General features: G+C 54.7%; 1 protein-coding gene across 1 annotated transcript; it reads right to left on the reverse strand.

The window, feature by feature from the left end:
• Positions 1 to 352: 352 nt before the first annotated feature.
• SARDH (sarcosine dehydrogenase) lies at positions 353 to 23,439 on the reverse strand. Its single transcript, XM_041406761.1, has 21 exons — positions 23,375 to 23,439; positions 22,407 to 22,722; positions 21,700 to 21,878; positions 21,075 to 21,254; positions 20,610 to 20,733; positions 20,325 to 20,425; positions 19,104 to 19,208; positions 18,586 to 18,715; positions 16,523 to 16,609; positions 16,317 to 16,407; positions 14,134 to 14,275; positions 12,590 to 12,673; positions 11,462 to 11,575; positions 10,797 to 10,935; positions 10,169 to 10,282; positions 8,242 to 8,389; positions 7,620 to 7,713; positions 3,358 to 3,520; positions 2,957 to 3,125; positions 1,652 to 1,787; positions 353 to 636 (listed from the first exon to the last, which is right to left on the reverse strand). Exons 2-21 carry the CDS (start codon positions 22,714 to 22,716, stop codon positions 511 to 513), a joined length of 2,736 nt encoding a protein of 911 aa, XP_041262695.1. The 5' UTR covers positions 22,717 to 22,722; positions 23,375 to 23,439; the 3' UTR covers positions 353 to 510.
• Between the last annotated feature and the right edge of the window lie 847 nt (positions 23,440 to 24,286).

A 24,286-nucleotide genomic window follows, 5' to 3' on the forward strand; every position in this document is an offset into this window, starting at 1 on the left:
ATGGTTCCATGACACAAAAACAGCCCTGCAGAGAGGAAGCCTCAGCTTGAGCCTGGGCAGTGACTCTGCACTCCTGCCCCTTCCCACCCCAGCAGGGTCCCCAGGATGAGGTGACACCCATGTGGGGACAGACACAGCAAGGGACCAGAGGGAGGCTCCAGATGTATGAACAGCAGAGCTAGTTTAAAAAAAAATTCATTCCCAGACAGAGCGAAACTACATTTGAGGGGAAAGAGTTTCCAGCAAAGCCAAAAATTGAAACCACTTCACACGCAGTGAGACCAAACGCTGTTTGCAGGCCAATTAACCCACGGAAAAGAATTATTGCTGCAGTGGGCAAACAGAGCAGCAGAGTCTTGGCACTTTTTGGAATCTTTTCCTCCTGTCCCCTCTACTTTGACCCACGCTGACTCGGCGGGTTCCAGGGGGTTGCCCGGCTCTTGCAGCTGAGCCTGGGGGCAGGTGGGGCCGGGAGCTCAGCCCGCAGCTCCTCTGCCCTCTCGGCAGCCCTCAGTAAAATCCCTTCACGCGTTTGTTGTCGGGGTCGAACGGGGATTTGGTGTGAGCTCGGGCCGGGAAGGTCACTCCCATCCGCTCCAGCTCGTAGGTGCCACTCTTCACAAAATCCAGGGAAACCTGCGAGGCAGAGCAGGAAAAACCCCTATAGGGTGCCAGCATCCCAGCCCCACCCCTGGGAAAGCTCCCAGCCGCCCCACACATCTGCTCTCTGCAGAAAAGCCAGCTCTGCCATCCTGAGAGGATGTGTGGAAAGGAGGAAGAGAACTGTTAAAAGTACCCTGTTTAAAAAAAAACAAACAAAACGAGTGTTTGAAAATTTTTTTCCTTTTTTTTTTTTCCCTGTGGAGGTATATGATGGAAAGAAAAAAGGGGAAAGGGGAAAAGAAAGAAGAGGGGAAAGGGAAAAAAGGAGAAGAGAGAGGGAAAATGAGAGGGAAAAAGGAGAGAGAAAAGGAGAGGACGAAGGAGAAGAGAAGGATAAGGAGAGGAGAAGGAGAAGGAGAAGGAGAAGGAGAAGGAGAAGGAGAAGGAGAAGGAGGAGAAAAGGAGAAGGAGAAGGAGGAGAAAAGGAGAAGGAGAAGGAGAAGGAGAAGGAGAAGGAGAAGGAGAAGGAGGAACATCCATCACTGGGAGAAAAGGGCATTCCTGGGGCAACTGGCCCACAAAGCCACTTGCCTTGGGACTCTTGAAGGGATGCAGGATGAAAAGCCAAGGCAAGCAAGAGCAGGAATCACAGCACACACAGAGCTCTTGGATGGCACAGGAAAGGTCCCTGGAGATGTCACCCCAACCTCTGTCCCCACAGCACGCTGCTTAATGAGGGCACATGGCTGATTACCCAGGAGTCTCCCAGGGTTAATTAAAACCTTGACCTGCTCCTATTGGTCATTGCTCCCTACAACATAAGTGAATTTGCTGCTGCAATTAAATATTTGGTTGCAATTAACACCCGAGGCAGCACTTGAGCCGTGCATGGGCCTCACACAGCGACAGTGACACCAACTTTGTCACCAACCCCTCACCCTCCAGCCTGCACGAGGGAGCTGCTGTCCCATCTGGCACCCCAGGTGACACAGTGGGGTTGTGGCACTGCAGGGGAGGAGGCACAGCCACCCTGAGGCTCTGCACTCACCGGGCCCCCTGCAGGGTTTCGGATGTAGCCATAGGCGATGGTTTTGTCAATGGCAAACCCAAAATCTGCCCGGCGGATGTGGCCGACCACCTTGCCGTCCCTCCAGACCGCCTCCAGGCCGAACATGGGCACCTTCCTGCAAGGCAAGGGCACAGCTGCCACAGCAGAGCCCCTCCAGGGGCACAGGGCTCTGCCCCAGGCCAGCCCACGTGCCAGGGCTCCCACTGCCCACGGGCTCATCCACCTCTCCGTGCTGAACCCAGAGTGCCTCCAGCCCAACCTGCAAAACCTCAGGGTGAAACAAGATCAACACTCACAGTGCCTGCAGCTCCCACCGAACACCCAACTGGGAGTTTGCAGTGGGATTTAAATTAGAGATGGAATAAGAGCATGGAAAACAGCTGTCCAGGTGTGGCACCTGTGTGTGTGTGTGTGCGAGAAATGGATTTGTAAAGAATTGTAAAGATTACATTGTTGAGAGAGACATTGCAGTAGAAACAAGCTTCAAAATATGGCCTTGCAAAAAGACCAGATATTTTAGAGAATTAGAAGTGTGAAAGATGCATGGTAGCAGGACCACTTGGGGTAAAAATAGAGGTGACTGGTGTTAGAAGTAATAACAGCATGGTGTAGCCAAAGCTGATAGGCTGAAAAAGATTTAGGAAATATTGTAACCAAGAAATAGGTTAGCATTTGATGAAATAGCATTGGGTTTTACATCTCTTATATCTCACCCTTCATCAAAACTGATAATAGAATAAAATCTTTTAAAACACCTCTCAGTAAAAGCCAGGAAAGCCAACAGGTGGGCTCGGTGGAGGTGCTGCTCCAGGGGTGCTCCTGGGCTGGGAGCTGCAGCAGGGAGCAGAGCCAGCAGTGATACTGACTGCTCTGGGGTACTCACTCCCTCCTCAGTGGTACTCACTCCTCAGTGGTACTCCCTCCCCTGTGGTACTCCCTCCTCAGTGGTACTCCCTCTCTCCTCTGTGGTACTCACTCCTCAGTGGTACTCCCTCTCTCCTCTGTGGTACTTCCTCCTCAGTGGTACTCACTCACTCCTCAGTGGTACTCACTCCCTCCTCAGTGGTACTCCCTCCTCAGTGGTACTCCCTTATTCCTCAGTGGTACTCACTCCTCAGTGGTACTCCCTCTCTCCTCAGTGGTAGTCCCTCCTCAGTGGTACTCACTCACTCCGCAGTGGTACTCACTCCCTCCTCAGTGGTACTCACTCATTCCTCAGTGGTACTCAGTCCCCTGTGGTACTCCCTCCTCAGTGGTACTCACTCTCTCCCCTGAGGTACTCACTCCTCAGTGGTGAAGCACACCAGGCGGCGGAAGATGCCCTTGGCTTTCTGTGCCTCCACAGCCTCCCGGCCCAGGAAGGGGATGCTGGACTTGAGCTTGCAGGTGAAGGCCAGCCCTGCCTCCAGCGGGGTGTCATCGGGGCGCAGGTCTGCGTGCCAGTGCCTGTACCCTGCAGGGAGCCAGCACGGGGTCACCCACTGGGCCTGTCACAGCACCCCTGCCCCTGACACTGCCCTTCGTTCACGTGGATAAAACACCCTGGAGAGGAGCCCACAGGGGAATCCTCAGCATTCCGAGACCCTCCACTCACACTGACCACCCCAAAGCTGAGGAAAAGCTCCCTGCCCTGGTCCCCCGGCTGGAAGAGAAGCAGAGAGAGCTGCTGAGAGCACAGCAAGGACCTTTCTCGATGCTGAGGCTGTCGATGGCTCTGTAGCCGGCGTTGGCGATGCCGTGCCGGGCTCCTGCCTGCATCACCGCCCGATAAACCTTCACACAGTCAGCCCTGGGCACGTGCAGCTCCCAGCCCATCTCGCCCACGAACGACAGCCTCATGGCACGCACCTGCAAAGGCAAGAGGGCAAACATTCCTGCGCTGCAGCTGGGCTGTGCAGGGCTGTCCTTTCCCCCATGTCAGGGGAAAAGGAATGTCACATAACCTTGTGGTGGAAGGCAGTTCTGGGCTCTCCTTTCTTGCAGCAAGACAGGCTCAGAGTGAATTTCTCATCTCTGGACATCCTAAGCCTGGCACTTCAAACCCAGCTACCATCAGTGCCAGCGTGCAGAGGTGGCTGCTGCAGCATGCTCTGGCTACAGACTCCAGGGCTGGGGTGAGATGTGATGCTCCAGCTCCAGCCAAGCTTTTGTCTCCCTCTGCTGACCCACTGAGACAGGGAAGCTGGTCCCCAGCAGGACTGTCCTGCTCTTGGGGCACTTCATCACTGCTGATGTTCCCTCCTTGGACAGTGCTCCCACAGCAGAGGCAGCCCAAGGCTCCTGGGCACATCCCAGTCCCACCAGGAGATGCTCAGGGTTCCCGTGGAGGTAGTGTCCCAGAGCTGTGCTGTCACATTAGCTCCACACCAAAAGCCAGAAGCCCCAGGGAGGAATGAGCAGATCAGCACAGGGGACTCGGTGTTTCTCCAGAGAAGCCTCATTCCCCGGGATGGAGCCTGGCTGCAGTCCCAGGGAACAGCCTGCCCTGCCTGTATTCCACCAGCTTCTCACCCAGGCACCTTCCTGCTGTCCCTCTGGAACAGTCTCCATTCCCAAAGCTTTCCAGGCCAGCTGGGGCCGGCCCAACTCAGGCACCTTCCCTGGAGACAGCCCTGGAGTCTGAGCTGCCTTTCCCTCTGATTCATCCCATTGTGTTCCTCCACTTCCTCCCCCACAAAACCCCTCTGGTTCTTCCCTTTGGATACACATCCACTGCAGACACAGAGCTGGCTTCGGGAGGGAGAATAACTCCAGAGCTCTGTGATCTGTGCTGTTAACAAAGCTCAGAACACACCTCCAGGCTGGCTCTGGTGGCCTCGGGCTGGCCTGGCCCTGCTGGCTCTGCCTGGGGCTGGGGCAGAAGCTGCATTTTACCATTTGCTGAGCTCCTGCCCCAAGCAGAGCTCTCTAACCCCGGGGACAAATGCAGACACCAGCAGCTGCTGCCCAAAGCAGGCAGAAGTGCCCAAGGGCTGGGCTCTGTGCTGCCAGCATGGCCAGGGGGCACAGCTGGCAACCCAAATCCACTCCTGCTTCCCCTAGCACCAAAATCACATCCTCAAGCTGAATTTACAATTTTTAAATTGTAAGAAGCCTTAACCTCTGCAATAGGAGTGGGGAGGAGGAAGGAACACAGGATGGGGGATTTATTTGGAGGTGCCAGGAGCCAGCCCTGCCCTGGCCCCTGGCACAGCCCCGCAGCCGGGCACAAAGGCTGGCACTCCCTTCCCCAGGAGCACGGACACAAGGGGCTCAGAGAAGCCTTTTCCTCTACACAAAGGTGTCATCTAATTAGGGAACAGCCTGAGAAGAGGCTGCTGCCAGCCAGCTTCCATCTTCACTGCGGCAGGAGATGCTCCGGGGATTGACAGGCAACTTCCCGGCTCGTTAACCCCGCCTGGGACTGCAGCTAAAGTGCTCTTACAATCAAGAGCAACTTACTCCAGGGAGAAACTTCCTCTCAAAGCACCAGTGCTCCAGGGGAATGAGCATCCCAGCAGGAGCAGTGCCCTACAGGAAACAGGCAGCCCTGGAAAATTGGGGTGCCGGTGATCAGCTCAGCACAGGGACGGGGACCCCAGGCAGGATTCACATCCCACCACGGAGGGGAATGCTAAGGGCTGGACCCAGCAGCTCTGCTGGATTCCCATAGGAACAGCTCTTCCAGCTGGAGCTGTGGAATAGCATCCATTCCTGGGTTTTTGTGCAGCAATTCAAAAGCGTTCTAGGTACCATAGAAAACGAAAACCTGAATTTTTGCCTGTCTCCAGCAGTGGGATTCAAAGGGGGACCTTTCTCTGCTGTTCCATACAATGAGAGACTCTATATATAAACTCACAAACCAATCCATAATTTCCAGAGTCATTAACTCTGCTGGAACTCTCCTTTGACTCCAGCTGATTTTGTTCAACTACTGAGTTAATGCAGGAAAATCTCGGTGATAACTTTTTAAAGATGCTGGGTTCAGTTTAATCCACCTGGAAGGTGATAATATCAGCAAAGGCTTCAGCCTGCTGCCCTGAGCAATCCTCCCACTCTAATTCCAGCGTGGGATGGGGTCCCTGCTGCTCATTGTCCAGTGCGACAAAGGAGACCTCCTGAAGGGTGGCCCTGGCAGCAGCAGGGAGTCCCTTCCTAGCTCACACCCCTCAGGCAGGAGAGCTTTTCTCTGTCCATCAGGCAATTTACACTCCAAAGAATCCACAAAACTTCTGCCAGCTCTGTCTTCCTCGAAGGACTGGATTATTTATAACAAACTTGAAGTGAAATGCAAATAAACTCATCACACCCGTGGAGACAGGAACATTTCTACACCTTTCTTAGGGCAGAAGCAGACTATTACAAGATGATATCAGTCTGCTTCAGGCTGACAAGGGAGGGTGTGGGGAGGATTGATGGAGACTAAAATCCAGTACTTTGGACAACCTGCACCAGTGGATTGGCTTTGAAGTCCCCCAGGCCTTCCAAGGGACACTGAACTCACTGTGGGTTGAGCTGCTGGGCTCCCAAAGCCCAGCCTGCATTGATGGCAATGGTTTGGAGATTAATCTGTCTTGGGCAAGATCTGACCCTTAGTTAAACCACCTTAAGGCCAGACCAGGCTGTAGCTCACAAATCAAGAGGCTCTAATTTGATTTAGCTGCAATCTCTTCAGCAGGCAGCTGCAGTCGAATTAAAGCCATTTTAATTCTGAATGAAAAGTGGCTGCACGTGGCTTAACCCAATTTCCTTAACATCCAGCCTGCTGCAGCTCCTGGCTCTCCTGCTGCCTTTTATGAGATTTACTGCTTCACCTTCTCCTCCTTCATCCCCCACCAGGCTCCAGCCTGAGAACCAGAGCGAGTTCTGGGCACAGTTCCTCCTCCCAGCCAGCTCATCCAGCAGGAGAGGGATGCTCTGGGATCACGGCCTGCCCAGGCTTCCCATGGAAAGGAGCAGGTACAAATTCTACCTGGAATATTCTACAACCATAGGAATATTCCACACAGGATAAACATCACTGAAAAGGTTTCTCCAGGAAACCTTGCTAAAGCTTTTCTCTGATACCCAAAGTTGCCAGCAGCAGGTTTTCCCAGGACATTCTCCTCTGAGAAAAATGACACTTCATGGTCATCAACTCTTCTATTTAGGGTGTTCAAGCTCAATCAACAGCTTCAGGGCATATGTGAGCCCTGAAGCCTGGGCAGAAGCAGGATGATCCGTGCTGTACAGGAAGCCTAGGGCTGTCAGGCTTCTCCTGTGATCAAACAGCAGCTCCCAGGCTGCCCAGTCCCTACTGCCAGTACCTGACAGGCTTTGCATTAAATTGTCCCTGGTTTTTTGTGAGGAGGGGGAAATGGAAAGCGTCTGGAGTGTCAGGTAGATCTCATCACCAGGGCTTACCCTAATCCATGGAGGCATCTCTTGTTCCTCTGGCATCACTGCAAAGCCATGAGTCACCCTGTCCCTTCCCCAGGCTCAGTGCTGTGACACCCCTGGGAGGGCTGGGAGAGCAGGGTGGCACTGCCAGGCAGTCAGGGAGGGAAACGCCCTTTTCTCACCCTGGGTTTTGGCCTTTTCCTACAAAAACCACACCTCTCTGCAATGAAGAGGAGGCAGACACATTCCTAACAGAGGGAGATGGAACAGCCCAGAGCAGCTGTGGCTGCCCCTGAATCCCTGGAAGTGCTCCAGGCCAGGCTGGATGGGGCTTGGAGCACCCTGGGACTGTGGAAGGTGTCCTGCCCATGGCAGGGGGTGGAACAAGATGATCTTTTGTATACTATTCCGTGCAAAACACAAAACCCAGTGCAAAAAAAAAAAAAAAATAACCAAAGAAACCACTTAGTGCAATACAACAGTCTTTCAGGTCCCTTCCAAGCCAAACCAGTCTGGGATTCTGTGCTTGGCTGGTGGGTGCACAGAGCCCAGAGCTCCCTGGGCAGCTCAAGGAGTGGCTCCTTCCTACCTGGCATCCTGCAGCTGTGGTGATTTTGTGGGTGGAGAAGGGGAAGGCCTCGTTGCTGAGGTCGGTGTCGAGCACCTCCTGCAGGACAGCACGGCTGTGGGGAAACAGCAAAGGGGGAGCAGTGAGGGCACTCAGCTGGGTTTTATGCCCAAATCTTGCTCCCTCATCTTGCTGGCAAGACAGACTTCTCACTCCAAAGAGGAGCTAAGGTGGCTGATGTGCAGTGCTGTGGGAGCCTCAAAATTTCAGTTCCATGGAAAATGGAGTGATACCCCAGCCACACCAGCACTCGCTGGCATGGGGCTCACACCCACCCCTGCCCAACACGGGGAGCTGCACCTGAGGGAAACCTCCCTCCATCCCTGCATCCCTCCATCCCATCCCTCCCTCCATCCCTGCATCCCTCCGTCCCTCTTTCCGTCCCTCCCTCCACCTCTGCATCCCTCCCTCCACCTCTCCATCCATCCCTCCCTCCTTCCCTCCACCTCTGCATCCCTCCCTTCATCCCTGCATCCCTCCTTCCATCCCTCCCTCCATCCCTGCATCCCTCCATCCCTCCTCCACCACTCAGTCCCTCCCTCCCTCCCCGGTCGGGTCGCAGGGAGGGGCTCACACCTCTCACCTCAGAGGGCCCTGGATGCTCATCATGCCCAGCTCCTCCGAGCAGTCGAGGAGTTTGCACTGGAATTTCATGTCCTGCAGCACGGTGGTGATGTGGGACCAGTTGTGCTGAGCCACAGCCCCGCCGATCGCCAGGTAGTAGCCATCCCCTGGAACACAGCCCCGGGCAGCCTTTCAGGGCTGGGCTGGATCTGCTCTGCACAGCCTGAAGTGCAGCCCTGAGCATCCCCAGCTTGCACAGCCCCTGCTGGGGACTGCCAATAAAAGGGGGGGTTAAAGAGTTTTGGGATTAGGGAAGGCTTTGGGGTTCTGCTTTTTTGTGGGGCTCAGCATAGTGAAAACCATTAACAGAATTAATGTGTGAGCATCACAGAAAAAAACTCCTTGAGAACAACAGCAAAATCATCTGCACTTTTGTCCAGCCCCTCAAGTGTGGAGGGAGCTGTGAGGACAGGTGGGAGCAGGGAATGCTGCCCATAACCACTACAGCACAATTCCTACTGTGTGCAAGGAAGAATTTCATCTCCTCAGTAATCCTGGGTGAAAAAATCCCCGGGAACGGTGTTTGAGAGCTGATTAATATGTAATCAATCTTCCCTCTGTCTTTCCTGCCACTACGAAATTGCTCTCTGGTATTCTGTCATAATGATAATAAGTGCAGCCACCTACTGTAATTGGAAAAATAGACTTTGCTGTGATTAAACACCTCCAGTGCCCCACAAAGCCTGCAGCTCTGCCAGCCACTTCCCACCCTGCTTCCCCTGCCAGTGTCCCAGACAGGAGGGAAGGAGGCAAGGAGGATTCTCCCACAAGGGAGGGAAAAATCACAGGCACCCCACGCTGCTGGGACAAACAGGGTGAGATTGCCGTGGCACACTTGAAGGTGACACAGGATGGTGAGATTGCCATGGCACATCTGAAGGTGACACACATGGTGAGATTGCCATGGCACACCTGAAGGTGACACAGGGTTGTGAGGGTGCCCCGTGAAGGTGACACAGCAGATTGCCCCATGGCACACCTGAAGGTGACACCCATGGTGAGATTGCCATGGCTCACCTGAGGGTGACACAGGGGGGTGAGATTGCCATGGCACACCTGAAGGTGACACAGGATGGTGAGGGTGCCTCGTGAAGGTGACACAGCAGATTGCCCCATGGCACACCTGAAGGTGACACACATGGTGAGATTTCCATGGCACACCTGAGGGTGACACAGGGTGGTGAGGGTGTCCTGTGGCACACCTGAAGGTGACACAGGGGGGTGAGATTGCCATGGCACACCTGAGGGTGACACAGGGTGGTGAGGGTGTCCTGTGGCACACCTGAAGGTGACACACGGTGAGATTGCCACGGCACACCTGAAGGTGACACAGGATGGTGAGATTGCCCCATGGCACACCTGAAGGTGACACAGTGTGGTGAGGGTGCCCCATGGCACACCTGAGGGTGACACAGCGTAGGGACAGGGCTCTGTGGCCACCCAGCTCTCACCCTGTGCCTGGCCAGACAGAGCTCACATCCTCCTCCGCAGCTGCCTGATGCCATTCCTGCCCCCAGGGCTGCTCTGCTGCCTTTCAGTCCCCCTTAATTGCAGCTGATAAGGGCTGGGACAGAGGTCAGAGCTGCCAGGCAGGGCTGGACAAACCCAATAACAGCGATGAGCAGCGCAGGGCCCTGGGGACAGGGGCCATAATCGGGTTACAGGCACCGGAGGAGAGAGGTGGAAAAAGCCAGGTGGCTGCCATTAGGAAAATCCAATCAGCCCTGTGCTTGCAGCCCCTCCAGCGGGGCAGAGAGGGAGGAGATGCTGGCACAAACCTGCCCAGGACTGGAAAACTCTCTGTGTGCATTGACACGGCTGAAAAGACAGCGGGAAAACCTGGGAATTCAGGGAGGGTGAACCCAGCCAGAAGTCGGGGTTTTTACCTTCAAAAGCGGGGGCCAGGGGGGAGCCCGGGGTGCCGGGGCTGATCCTGCTGACGGTCAGGTCGCTCTCCACGCCGCCCTGCCGGTTCAGCATGCAGGTGTACACGGTGGAGCCTGCGGGGCACACGGGCACCGCTGCCCATCAGCCAGCCCGGCACGGAGCCGCTGGGCAGCGGGAAAAGGTGTGCCCGACATTAAATCACCGATCCTGGCTTTGCCCTGACCGAGCCTGCGTGTGCCAGCACCGGCATGGGGAAAGGAATGATGGTTTTGTCCCTTTCCTGTGTGAGGAGCTGATGTTGCATCCTTGGAAATGCCCAAAGCTGCTTCCCAGCCTAGGAAAAGGGACAACAAGCCACAGCTGGCTTGTTTGAGGGTTGTGCTTGATTTACTCAGCACTCATCGCACCTCCAGATGTGAGCCACAGCTGGAACCTCCCTCCTTCATCCCCCAGCTCAGAGCACTGAGCCCCTGTGTGAAGGAGGCAGAACCCAGGGGTGAGGACAGGCAGAGCAGCCTCTTCCCAAACCCTCTGCGAAGGCAGCACTGAGAGGAAAAGCCAGTCTGGGTTCCCCTGGGCTGCTTTGGGGTGAGATTTCCCCAGCAAAAGGAGGAGCTGAGGCTGTACCTGGAGCTTTGCTCACATCAGCACTGAACAGCCAGTCGGCTGCTTTCGTAGCTTCAGGTCCAACCAGGTAGAATTTCCCAAAATAAGACATGTCAAAGAGAGCCAGGGCGTTCCTGCACGTTAAACATTCCTTCTTGATCTGCAATTAGAGCAAACACAGCGCTGAGGCTGAGCCGTGCTCTCAGCCCACAAAGGGAAACACAAATCAAACCATTTACATAATGGGAAATGATGCCAGGACACTCTCCTGGTGCCTTTAAAGGCTTCAAAAGGCTCCTGAAAGAATCAGGTATTTGCTGGAGCCAGCCTGACAGGCCATCCTGAGTGCCTGATCCCATTCCTCACCTCGCTGACTCAGTGACAGTTGTCATTAATAACACCCAAATTTTATCAGATTGGATTTTTTTCCCCCCAAGCTGCTCTCATCACTTCAGGAAAGCAGCAACATAACTCCCATGGCCTCTCCCCTGAGGTTTCTGAGCACGGGCTACACATTTCCCTTCATATTTTTGAGACATTTTTCACCGTTTCAGAGCTTCCCCTCCCTCCCAGCATCACCAACTCCCCCAAAAGCAGCGATGGGGCACAAATTCTGCTGCCTCCATGTCCCCCCAGCTCGCTCTGGGAGTTTTGGCAGGGCAGGAGGGGCTGCCAGCCCCACTCACGATGTGGTGGTGAGGGGGGAAGTCGAAGGTGTACTCGTCCCCCAGCAGGCGGTTGTAGGCGTAGTCCCTGTGGCGCTGGTGGCCGTAGGCACCGTAGTAATCATAGTCCAGGACCTGGGGACAGGGGCACAGGGAGGAAGAGGATGTGAGGCTGAAGCCAAAGGACTCTTTGTCACATTCACCCCGCTCCTGGAGAGATGGCTGGGTGGTGGGTCCCCACCCTGGCATCCCTGATCACCAGGGAGATGGGTTCTCACCCCAATATCCCTGTCCATGGGGATGGATCCCCATCCCAACCTCCCTGCCCATGGGGATGGGTCCTGCCAGAGCATCCCTGCCCATGGGGATGGAACCCCATCCCAACATCCCTGCCCTTGGTGATAGATCCCCATCCCAACATCTGTGCTCATGATGATGGATCCCCATCCCAACATCCCTGCTCATGATGATGGATCTCCATCCCAACATCCCAGCCTCAGTGATGGATCCCCATCCCAACATCCCAGCCACAGTGATGGATCCCCATCCCAACCTCCCTGCCCATGGGGATGGGTCCAACCAGAGCATCCCTGCCCATGGGGAGGAGTCCACAGCACCCCTGCCCATGGTGATGGATCCCCATCCCAACATCTCTGGCCTTGGTGATAGATCCCCATCCCAACATCCCTGCCCTTAGTGATAGATCCCCATCCCAACATCCCTGCACTTGGTGATAGATCCTCATCCCAACATCCCTGCCACGGTGATGGATCCCCATCCCAACATCCCAGCCACAGTGTAACATCCCTGCTCATGATGATGGATCCCCATCCCAACATCCCTGCCCTTAGTGATAGATCCCCATCCCAACATCCCTGCACTTGGTGATAGATCCTCATCCCAACATCCCTGCCACGGTGATGGATCCCCATCCCAACATCCCAGCCCTCGGTGATGGATCCCCATCCTAATATCCCTGCCCTCAGTGATGGATCCCCACCCTCAGCATCCCTGTCATGGTGAGGGGTCCCCACCCAAAAATCCCTGCTCTCAGTGATGGCTGCCCACCCATCCCTGCCCATGGTGATGGGTTCTCCCACAGCTGGTCTCTCCAGGCTGAAGACCCCCCGAAACCCCAGGTGTTCTTACTGGGGCTGCTCCCCCAGGGCTGAACCAGCCAGGTCTCTCCCAGCCGTGCCTCTCCTGGAAAACACAGCCCTGTCGCAGCAGCTCCTGCACAGGAGAAATGGGAGCAAACAGATTTTATTTAAAAATTCCCTTCACAGCTTTTTGAGCAGCACTCAAGCTGCCCTCCTGGGGTGCAGATGTGGGCTCAAGACCAGATTTGTGACCCCTTGGTTTGGCTATCAACAGCCAAACTGCCTTTTAAAACAGTGTCAAACTTAAAATTTGCCTGATTTTTGTCCCTCTCAGGCAGGATATTTTCCTCAAGGGGGGTCAAGAGGCAGAGAGCACCCCACCAAAACCTGCCCTGGGGTGCCCAAATTGCTGACCAAGAGATGCTACATGCAGAGAGCAAGATTCCCCACCATGTTTACAGAGTAATTATATAACAACATTTAATATTTATACAGCAACCTTCTCATTCCTCCTCTGAGCTCACAGGAAAACCTCTCTGCATGCAATTAATTAGGGATCCATTAAGACATTTTTGTTTGGAGCCTCAATTCGGAAAAGAATAGATTTTGTTGAACATCTCAGAAATCATTCAGTGCCTATTTATAAAACACAGCACATGTTCTGGAGCTGCATGGATAAATACCAGCCTGTCAGTCAAGTGGGCATCACTTATTAGACGTGCTATTAAAAAATAAATTGCATCCTCAGTGACAGAAAACAACTGAGCTGTCAACCAAACACCGGGGGCTGGCGGGCAGGGGTGTCTGTTTTACTGCTCGAGCCTCTGTCCTCCAGTTGGAAAGGGAATGGTGTGATGTCAGTCAGAGAGAAGCAGGAATGGGCTTGGGAAATGTGGCTTTGCCAGGGCTGGGGCTGGGGCTGGCAGTGGGATGAGGCTCCGGTGCTGAGTCAAGCTGAGTGTCTCGAGGGATTTGGGGGGTTCTGAGCTGCTGGTGCAGCAAAATGCTGGGAATTGGGCTTTTGTCTCAAGTGCTGCATCTTGAGAGTGTTCACCTATGGATATTTGTGTGAAGAAGGGACTGGAGCAGGAGGGAGCCCTGGTGGCTCCAGGGAGCAAAGCCACTTAGGGGGTGCTGGCAAAACCACCTCCACAGAGGCACATCCCTCTTCCCTTGTGCCCAGCCTCACTCCACGATGAGAGACATTGTTTTGGGGAGAAATTGCTGCTAAATTGTGAGCAGGACACGGTGAGCAGGGGCAGGAGATTCCTGTGAGCATTCAGCACCCTCAGCCCTCTCAGCTCCTCTGGGATGGACTCAACCTCGGGGCTCTCCTGTCCCCTTTTCCCTTGCCCACTGATCATCACCAGGTTCTTAATCCACATCTGCTGAGTTAAATATGGGAATTCTCAGGCTCTCTACCATTAAACCACCCACGGCACCAGAACCCTCACAGTGAGCTTTGGGATCTAGCAGGGATCTCCCAGGATGGATAAATGGCAGCACAGAGGCTTTGGGCAATGACACAGCAGCAGCCACTCCTTGTGAGCTCCTTTTTGCTGCTGTGAGGGCCAGCCCAGGCCGTGTCCTCACCTCGTGCAGGGGATCCTTCCTCATGTTGCGTCCTGCCAGGGGCTCATCGTGGGGGAAGACCACGGAGTAGTTCTTGGCGTAGGACTCGTGGCTGCGCTCCCGCATCCAGCGGTTGTTGTCGGTCAGGGAGTGGTGAAACCTCCTGGAAGGCAAGGAGATGGCAACACCTGGATGAGCCCACCAGCTCATGGCCTTCTGGACCAGAGCCAGGTGTGGGTGGATGCAGCTGCTGGTTTAAAATTGCTATTCCTGCTCCAGTTTCATGGGTAGGAGCAGAGGAGGCAAGCAGGGCTCGGTGCTGGCCACGCCGCGGTGCTGACCATCGGAGCTGCCCCACCCCAGAGCAAGTGGAAGCAGAAAACAGCCCTGCTGAGGAGAGAAATAGGAAAAAAAAAAGAAATTTGGGGTTAATTCTGCCCCACTTCAGCATGGGAAAAGCCTCAGGCTTAAACACAGCCGTGATGAGGGAATGAGCCCTGGACATTCCTTATATTTTTCACCCAATTCTTCCCGGGCTGAAATACAAACAAAACCCAAAATCTTTAATTCATTTGAAGTATTCCCATCTTTGAAACAGAAAATCTCCTTGAAGGAATGTGCCAGCTCAGCCCATGGTCAGGCTGTTAATCCCAGAGACCTGTAATTCATGGGGAGCAGCCTTGGGCACAAGTGGCACCTTTCCCAGGGCTGCAGAAAGGGAGCCAGGCTGGGCATGAAGGACAAAATTCCATTTCTAGGGACTTTAAAAATTATACTTTCAGTTTCCCTCCTGGCTGACAGGGTGCAGAGGAGAGGCAGGGCATGAGGCTGAGCCCTGCAAGGAATACAAGTGATGCTCCCCAAGAGCTGTGAGAGCAGCTGCCTCTTCTGCTGGCACAAGGTGGCACATGGCATGTCACCAGCACCTCTGGTTGCCCCATCAGCCTCAGCCCCTTCACCACCGAGCTGAATTTTTGACAGCAGCAAGCAGGCAACAGCTGCCAGATGAAAGGACAAAATTCCATTTTCTATGGACTTTTTTTTACTTTCAGCTTCCCTCCTGGCTGACAGGGTGCAGAGGAGAGGCAGGGCATGAGGCTGAGCCCTGCAAGGAATACAAGTGATGCTCCCCAAGAGCTGTGAGAGCAGCTGCCTCTTCTGCTGGCACAAGGTGGCACATGGCATGTCACCAGCACCTCTGGTTGCCCCATCAGCCTCAGCCCCTTCACCACCGAGCTGAATTTTTGACAGCAGCAAGCAGGCAACAGCTGCCAGATGAAATATTTACAAGCAAATGTTCTGAGAGGATAAATATTGAAATGTGTAGAAAAGGGAGTTATTTAAAGAGGAGCTTGGTAATTGTCACCAAAAGGAAGGAATGGGACTGACAGCTTGATGACAGGGCACATGGGACATGGGAGATGTTTGGGTGGAAAGCCTCTGGCTGCTCTGAGCAGGGCTGGGGTCCCTTGGGGTCAGGAGGGCTGTGCTGGTGCCAACCCAGTGCCCAGACTGGCATTTCTCCATCTCTCCATCCCCATCCCGAGCCCAGCTGGTGGAATGGGGCAGCTGGAGGCATCTTCCCCATCTCTGCAGCTCCCTCACTCCCACAGCCCAAGCCAAGGTGGCATTTACCAGCTCGGCCACTAAAGCAACGTGAGGTTTTCACAGCTTTGTCCCTGACTGAAGGGACAAAGCTGTGAAGTGACAGCAACCACCACTGAAGGTGGTTGCTGTCACTACAGCCTTGTAAGAAAGCCCAAACCCAATCAAAGACAATCAAGCAAGTCAAAAGCAATTACTGAGCCAACATCTGCACGGTCACAACTCCCAGCCCAGGCGGTGCTGCAGAGGGGGGCCGAGCTAATCTTTGTGCTGTTGAAATCATCCCCCTGATTATTAACTCAGAGGATTAGGCACGGCTCTAATTGAACAACAAAACCCAAACATAATTACCCCATCCTTCCCCACCACCACGATCTCCTTGTGCCTGATGGAAGCTGTTTGTGTGGGAGTGGAATGAGGCAAACGAGACGAACCCCACGTGTGCATTCATTAAAGCCACTGCCTGTAATTGATTCCAGCTCCTTGGAGGGACACACACGCTGCCTGGACACCCATTCCTGATGCCAGCCCTGCCTTGAAGGCATCCCCAAGGGCCAGCAGGGATGAGGGATGCCCATGGAGGCAGCTGGGTGACTTGCCTGATGTCGTAGCCGTACATGTCCTTCTCCGGCCGGCCGTGGATGATCCAGTGAGCCAATTCCCTACCACAGCCACCTCCCAGCATCATCCCTGGGGAACAGGGCAGGATGCAAATGGGGCCAGGAGGCCAAGCAGGGCTGGGGAATGCCAGGATATCCCTGGCATCCCATGCCAGCAGGGTGTGGCCCCCTCAGGTCTCTCTTACCGGCGCTATTGAAGCCACAGCCGAGGAAGAAGCCTCGGACTTCTGGAGCTTCTCCCATGAGTGGTTTGTGGTCAGCTGTGAATGACTCTGGAAAACAGGGAGGGGATGTGCCAGCGAGGCCAGGACAGGGGGATCACACATTTGGGGAGATGTCACACACTTTACAAACAGGTTTCCTGCAGCCTCCCGTGCTGACCTCGTCCTGCTGCCAGAGAGGTCAGTGGGGGCACACTGGACCAACACCAAGCACTGCCCAGCACAGGTTTTTGGAGTTAGACTGAAAATTTGGGAAGCAAAATTAATTCCCCAAGAGAAGGTGAACGAGGCACTGTGAGAGCTCTTTTTTCCTTCCCAATCCCCCAACCAAGGGGGCTGCACTGATCTGTTTGTAGCCATTTTAACATCTGGGCCCTGTTTCCTGATGGTGTATTCCACCTTTGCCAATTCCTGCTGGGAAATTCCATAACTTTGAGCCACTTGGTTCAGCCGGGGATGTCTCTCCTGTCCTCATAATGTCTCCTGCTGCCAGTGCTATTCTACTGGCCATCAGCCATGGCAATCCCTCTATAAATCCTCACCAGGGAGAACAGCAAGCCCCTGACAGAGGTGTGCAATCCTCCTCCCTGTTGGATGGTGCATCCATCCATCCATGGAAAAGGAGAGAGGGAAAACTGAGTTCAGTGTGGTTTTCCCCCACTTAGCAATGCCCACTTTGTTTCCCCTGATCCCACTGCTCCAGAGGACGCAGCAGAGCCAGGATATTTCCACTGCCACCAGAGCAGCTCCTCACATGCCAGTATCCCTGTACAGATATTCCAGGCTACAAACTCAGGGAGTTAATGGAGCAACAGCCAAAGCACCTCTCCTGCCAGCACAGCTGACTTTGCCCTGGATGGGTGGGGAGGGCTCCAGGGACCTTGGCACAGTGACCACAGCAGAGGGGACAAAGCCTTTGCCATTTGATCAGCCCAGCATGACTCAGCTGCCACAGGCTGCTGGTTTCAATCATGAAGGAGAAAAGGAGGAGAGCTGAGCCTTGGAAAATGACATTATTGCATGACAAAGAGGAGACATTCACCCACCAGCAGCCAGTTCTGCTCTGCTCACAGTGCAATCAAACCAGTGGACCCAGGGCCAAGGTCTCCACCTCGTACAAATCATGTTTGATCTGCTGCAGGGCACGAGACATGCCCTACTTTCCCCTCACACAACCCAAAGAGTTTCCCTTTAAGTGCCTCAGCAAAAAGGACTTTTATCATAGTTGATTTCTTGGTGTATAGTGGATTTTAAGGGCAAACCAAGTGCACAAGGCTCGGGCTCAATGTCTGGCACCACCTCCAGCTGCCACTGCAGGGATGGCTTTAACTCCACACCAGGGATGTGAATCTGGGTAAATCTAACCTCACTAGACCAGGAGCAAGTAGTAAAAATAATTTTAGGAGATAACACTTGGTGACATAACAGCCACTGCTTAAAAACATCTGCTTCTTAATTTTCCAGTCCAGCAGCCACACCATCAGCTGGAGATCCATTCATTACCAGACTAAATCAAGGCAGTCAGCTCCCCAGGGAAATGGTTTTAAACAGAAAGAGGGACAATTGAGATTATAAGAAATTGAGAAGATTATACGAAATTCTAAGATAGAAGTTATTTACAACAAGGGTGGGGAGGCCCTGGCACAGGTTGCCCAGAGAAGCTGTGGCTGCCCCATCCCTAGAGGTGTTCAACGCAAGGTTGGATGGGGCTTGGAACACCCTGGGATGGTGAAAGGTGTCCCTGCCCATGGCAGTGGAGCTGGAATTAGATAATCTTTGAAGATCCCTTCCAAGCCAAACCATTCTGTGAGTCTCTGAACGTGTGATTCTATTTCTCCACCCAGGCAAGGCCTGGAATGCCACCCCTTGGAAGATGCCACCACTGCAGCCAGACCAGCAGCACTTTCTCTGCATTTAGAGAGTTTTTCTTCTCCTCATGTTATAAAGTTTCCCTTTTCCTCCAGCAAAATCTTCAGAAAAACCCAGCCACCATGGTGCCACCACGGTGGTCACCACAGCCATGTTACCTGGCCCACAGACAGTGGATTTAATTCCTGTTTTCTCCAGGACTGGCACTCTGTTGACAGCACCTTCAATGTGTTGCATAAAAACATCCCAGTCCAGGTCAAAGAGGCCAAAAGCAAATTTTTCAGATACCTAAAGAGGAGAAAAAAGAATCAGGGCACAGAACAGAGGATGGCTGACTGTGTGAGACCACCTCATCTCCGGCAGCCTCGGAGAAGATAAATCAAGGCTGCATTAAATCTCTGGGATTTTGGATTTTTCTTGTACAACGCAGACAAAAGAGTAGTCTGAATTAAGGACAGAGGGATGGGCACAGCAGCTTCTGGCTCTCCTGTTGCCTCTGCACTGCATATCTGTGTCACAGACAGCCCCAAAGGGGAGATGCTCACCCTGCTCTCCCCACCAGCCACCAGAGGTTGGTGCCTGCAGAATTCAGGGGCTGTGCCTGCGCCCACTCCTCCGAGGTGGCTTCCCTGGAAACCTGCCTCGTTGCCCCAGAAAACCTCCCGGCTCCACTCACCTCCTCCCAGAAAATGGGGTTTGACTCATATCCACCCACGGAGAGGGCATCGCCTTGGAGACGCAGGTAGACCGAGGCGTCGTGATCACGAACGTTTGGCATGTTCTGAAACACGGGCAGGGGGAGTGCAGGGGTCAGAGGAGGCCAAGAGCCGTGGGGACACCCCTGTGGCACCCAGAAAAGTCCAGGGCACAAGGTGGGCACCTGCAGCAACGACCTGTCAAGGATGGGACACGATGGCTCTGTGGGTGCTCCCTCAGCACCGAAATCTGGCAGCCTAAGAGGAAAGCACCCAGCTCAGCTCCAGCTAACTTGGCCAAAGCATGAGCAGAGCAGCTTACACAGACACCTGAGCAGCATCCAAGGGTGCCCTGGGGACGGGGAGCAGCCCCTGTGGTTGATCCTGGCTCAGGAATCATCACTCCTCTGCCACCCGCCTCCGCAGGAGGATGCAGCAGCTCGAGGTGCAGGCAGCGGTGCACGAAGAATGAGGGATTTGTTCTTGTGAATAATGGATGGGGAAACGTTTAGATAACACTGAAGAATCGGTGTAGGGCCTACTGCAACCCGTGTTGACAAGTGGAATTAAGTGGATTGAGCAGGAGGCACTGAGGTCTGCGAGCTGCAGCCTCTCCTCTGGAGCCTTTCTTGCTGTGTAGGGCACGGTGGAGTCACTGGGACAGAAATGCAACCGTGGACCACAGCACTTTTTACAACGAGGCAACTGGTGCTGAAAGGGCAGGCACAGACTGTGTCAGCAGGATGGAAACTAATTAATGTGTCACCCCCAGTGCACTGGGGCATGGGAGGATGAAGGCTCCTTCAACTCCCAAGCAATTCTCCGCAGCCAGATGGCAGGAACAGATTTATAAGGGCAGTCTAGAAATGCTTGGAGAGCTACACGTCTGCCTGCCAGGTCTGGGCCTTGCTCAGAAAGGTCTGGGGTCTTTATGAATGCTGCCATCAGACACCAAACACAGAGATCTTGAGGGGGAAAAAACCATCCTGCCAGTTGTGACCTCGTTAAATATTAAATCTGGCTCTGTTCAAGGTGTCTGACAGCCCTGCTGAGGGTGTGCACTCCCCTGACAGCAGAGCCTGACCTGGCAGGAATCAGGAGGTCCCACAGCTCTGGGGGTCCCTGGAAGGGGCAGGGGTCTTTCTGCCTCTCCATCCCTGTCCCCCGGAGCAGAGAAGCCAAGCTGCAGGGGCAGGACTGACCTGGATGCCCTCGATGCGCTCGGTCACCACGTAGGCGTGGTGCATCGCCACCAGCGGCACGTGCACTCCTGCCAGCCGGCCCAGCGCCCGTGCCCACACTCCTGCAGACACAACAGCCCCGTGCTGAGCTCCTCTCCATCCCCCACGCCCCCACGCAGCTGCAGGGGACAGCCACGAAAGGGACAAGGGCTGATGCAGATTTTCCTCCTCACGGGAGCAAAGCCAGCCGTGAGTTGTGGCCGCTGTCCCTGTGCCACCCCTTCCCCTGCGCTCTGTCCCACGTACCTGCACAGTTCACCACGCAGGGAGTCTGGATGGTCCCGTGGGCTGTCTCCACTGCATGCACTCTCTTCACCCCAAAATCATCAGTTCTCACCTGGATGCCCGTGACCGGGCAGTTCTCGATGATCTGGTGGCACAGGAAGGGGGGCAGAGTCACAGCAGGGTCACCAGGGCAGGGACAGCCCACCTCACCTGACATGCAGCCTCCAAATCTGGGAAAAGAGAACCTAAGCAGCGTTCTGAGCGCCTTGTGTTGCTCCTAAAGGTCTTTTTTCCACCCTCTGTTTTCCCTGGGTCTGATGGTTCCTGCCAGCTTTGTCACTGTCACCCAGCCAAGAGGAAAACACCCTCCTTGGGAACGACCCAAATCTGCAGGAGCAGCTCTGCCCCGGTGGGAAAGCAGGAGGTGAGGAAGGCAGAGGATGAAACCAAGAGGCATTAATGAGTAAATCACTAATTAAGAACTACCGTAGCGCCTCTGGCAGTCGCTGCTCTGGCCAGAGTTGAGCAGGTGCCAGCGGGGTCCATGGTGCCATCCTTGGGGACGTACAGGGTGCCATACAGGTCATCAATGTTCATCAGAGGGTACAGGTCCTTGGTCTGTGACGGGGTCAGCACGTGGGACTCCACACCATACACCTTCCCCAGCTGCCAAGGGACAGCAAAACCCAGAGCTCAGTAAGGAACAAAAGCTTTGTTCACCACTTGCTGCTGAAGGAGGAGGAGGAGGAGATTCCCGGGACATGTTTGTCTCCCAAACCCGAAATCCAGCATGGTGTGATGCTTAGATTTCAGGGACTGTGACCCTGTTTTTGAATTCAAGCTGCCTGTGCAGCTGGAAAAATGATGCTGCACAATGGGGAAAACGATGCTACCACTATTTAAACAGTCAAAAATCCGAGGCTGGATTTGATTTCGCCAAATTTGGAGGAATTTGACAGATTTTGGCCGCCTTATTCAAGTCAGCAAGCTGCCCTGGAAGGGACCTGCTGTCCGGGTGGGAAAGCAGTGAGGGATGGAACATTCAGAGACCACAACAAACCCCTCCTGCAGCCCACCCTGATGGGGAACACACCCCGGGGCTCCTCCCTACCGACATGAGCCTTTTGTACTCATCCAGCCGCTGCTTGTTGGAGGCGATGAAGAGCCCCCCGTTCTCCACCCAGCCCGTGTGCAGCCCGGTCTCTGCCGGCAGATCCCGGCTGACCACATCCCGGGTGTGTGCCAGCAGCTCCACTTCCACATCGCTGGGACGCAGCTGCCACAGGAGACCTGCGGGGGACACGCACAGGGTGCCACAGGCGCTCTGTCACCTCCCCATCACCCGGAGCGGGATGCAGGGGAGGGGTCCCCGTGTGTCCTGTGTCACCCTGCAGGGTCCCCGTGTGTCCTGTGTCACCCTGCGGGGCTCGTGCTCCATCTCGTGGATTTGTGGGAATGCTACAAACCATCGGGTTTTGCTCCCTTCGGGCGTTAAATGGATGGGGGAAAGGGGTTATGGAGTGGATGGGCCACAAAAGTGTGGGAAAAAAATAGAAAAAATCTTATGTAGCTCTGCCTCCCTGCCATATAAAAGCGACTTTTAAAAAGGGGTGGAAACTGTGGAAATAAAATGTTTCCTTTTCCTGCAGCCACATAAACCTTGGGAGCGAAAAAAGCAAATTTAGGGGGCTTTAAAAAACCATTACAGCAGAAGAAAAACCACAAATTCTCGGCATTTACAGCCCAAAACTCTCACGCAGCGCATCCCAAAGCCGAGCATCCCTCCCGGGCAGCAGCCGAGCCGTGCCCGCCACTCACCCGCCGTGTGCCAGGTGGTGCCCGAGGTCAGGCGGTCCCTCTCGAGCAGCAGCACGTCGCTCAGCCCCATTTTGGCCAGGTGGTAGGTGGTCTGGCAGCCCAGGCTGCCCCCTCCCACCACCACCACCTGAGCCGAGGCGGGCGGGGGTCGGCTGGGCTGGCCGCTCCCGGCTCCCTCCTCCTGCAGCGTCTTCTGGTACGGCACGCTCTTCTTGGCCGTGGGGCCCGAGGAGCTGCTGAAGGGCCGGGGGCTTCTCCAGGGGGCTGGCAGGCGGTGGGGGACCCGCCAGGCACGGCTCAGGTAGGACATCTCCACCTGCACATCCCAAAAGCGCCTGGCTGGATCCCTGGCTGCCCCTCTGCTCACCTCTCTGGGTGCTGGGCGGAGGTTTGGTGAGCCCTGGGCACATCCTGGGATCCTTTTCCAGCAGCTGGGATTCTTTCCCAGCAGGATTTGGGATCCCAGTTGCACGTGTGTGCAGCTCCCAAGCACCCTCCTTTAAGAAGGGGCTTGGGAATTCCCAGGGCACGGCGCCCTGTGCTCGTTCATGACTCAAAAATCACTTTTCTTTTCTTTTTTTTTTCTTCCCCACTGGAATTCAGGAGCTGTTTGGCCACAGAGAAGGTGCCAGGTTTGCTCTGGATCAGAGGGTGGGGCAGTGGCTGCTGAGGGAGAATTGGGGACAGGTCCTGCCTGTGGACACTGCAACCCCTGCGCAGCTCCTGGCTGAGGACACGGCTGGGGATCTGCTGCTGAAACAAGATTTTGGGGTGCAGTGGAGCCAACACAGACCCCCCTACACAAGCCACAGGCCATGACCAAGGTGTTTTCTGGGGATCCCCCCTCTGGGACCCCCTGCTTGCTGCCACGTGGCCACCAGAGCACCCGCTGTCCCCCCAGTGTCCCCCAAGCTTCAGACTCCCCCTTGGTGACAGCCCACGGCACATTCCCACCAGGCACCACTCACCAGCAAGGCTCTCTCCGGGCTGGCTTTCCCTGCCGGGATGTGGTGGGGCCCCTGCCTTCCTCTGATGCTCTCCTCCTCCTCCTCCTCTTCCGTCCTCTTGGCCCCTGCTGCAAAAAATATTAACCAGCACTTGGAGGCGAGCAGAGCCAGCCTGAGCCAACAGAAAAGAGGGACTTACCTCCTTGTCTCCCTCCTCGTGGCTCTGCTGCTTCCCAGGCAAGACAAAAAGTCTGGCAGAGCGGAGAAATTCAAAACAGGGAGGAAAATGCTGCTTTTCTCCCCGGCTGGGTGCCCAGCAGAGAACAAACAGCCCAGCTGGGGCCAGAGGGACTCGCAGCCTCCCGGGCTGGCTGGAGCTGTCAGCTGGATGCCAGAGAGCAAACACGGTGAGGAAAGGCACCATCTGACCTCCCTGCTGCAGTTCCCAGTGGCTCCAGTCAAATAACAGAGATAAAATTAATTTACACCCCTCCCGAGCCAGACCCAAGAGCTCAAAGTGAAGGTGGCAACACCAAAAAAAAAAAAAAAAAAATTAAAAAAAAAATATATATATATTAAATTGGAGTTGGGTAGGAAAAAAAGGGTTTGATTTTGATCTGTAAACCTGAAAGTTTGTTGTTCCTTCAGCCCTGGAATTAGGGCCTGTTTGGGCAGGACACAGAAGTCCTGCTACAGGGCCTTGTGCTGGTATCTCAGAGAAGCAGAAGTCGGGGTGGAGTCAGGCTTTGGCTGGTGGTTGGGAGGGATTGGGGTCCCAGCAGCATCATGGTCCCCCAGGCAGCATCTCCCACCCCTGCAGAGCTCTGAGCAGCCATGGGATGGTTTTATGGGGGATTTTAAGCATCCAGTTTAAGTGGAAGTGCCCCTTTTCTGCTCCTCACCAATACCAATCCCTCTGCTCTTGCCTGCTGG

The sequence above is a fragment of the Onychostruthus taczanowskii genome, unplaced genomic scaffold (assembly GCF_017590055.1).
Source record: "Onychostruthus taczanowskii isolate IOZ18803 unplaced genomic scaffold, ASM1759005v1 scaffold25, whole genome shotgun sequence".
Taxonomy (NCBI): domain Eukaryota; kingdom Metazoa; phylum Chordata; class Aves; order Passeriformes; family Passeridae; genus Onychostruthus; species Onychostruthus taczanowskii.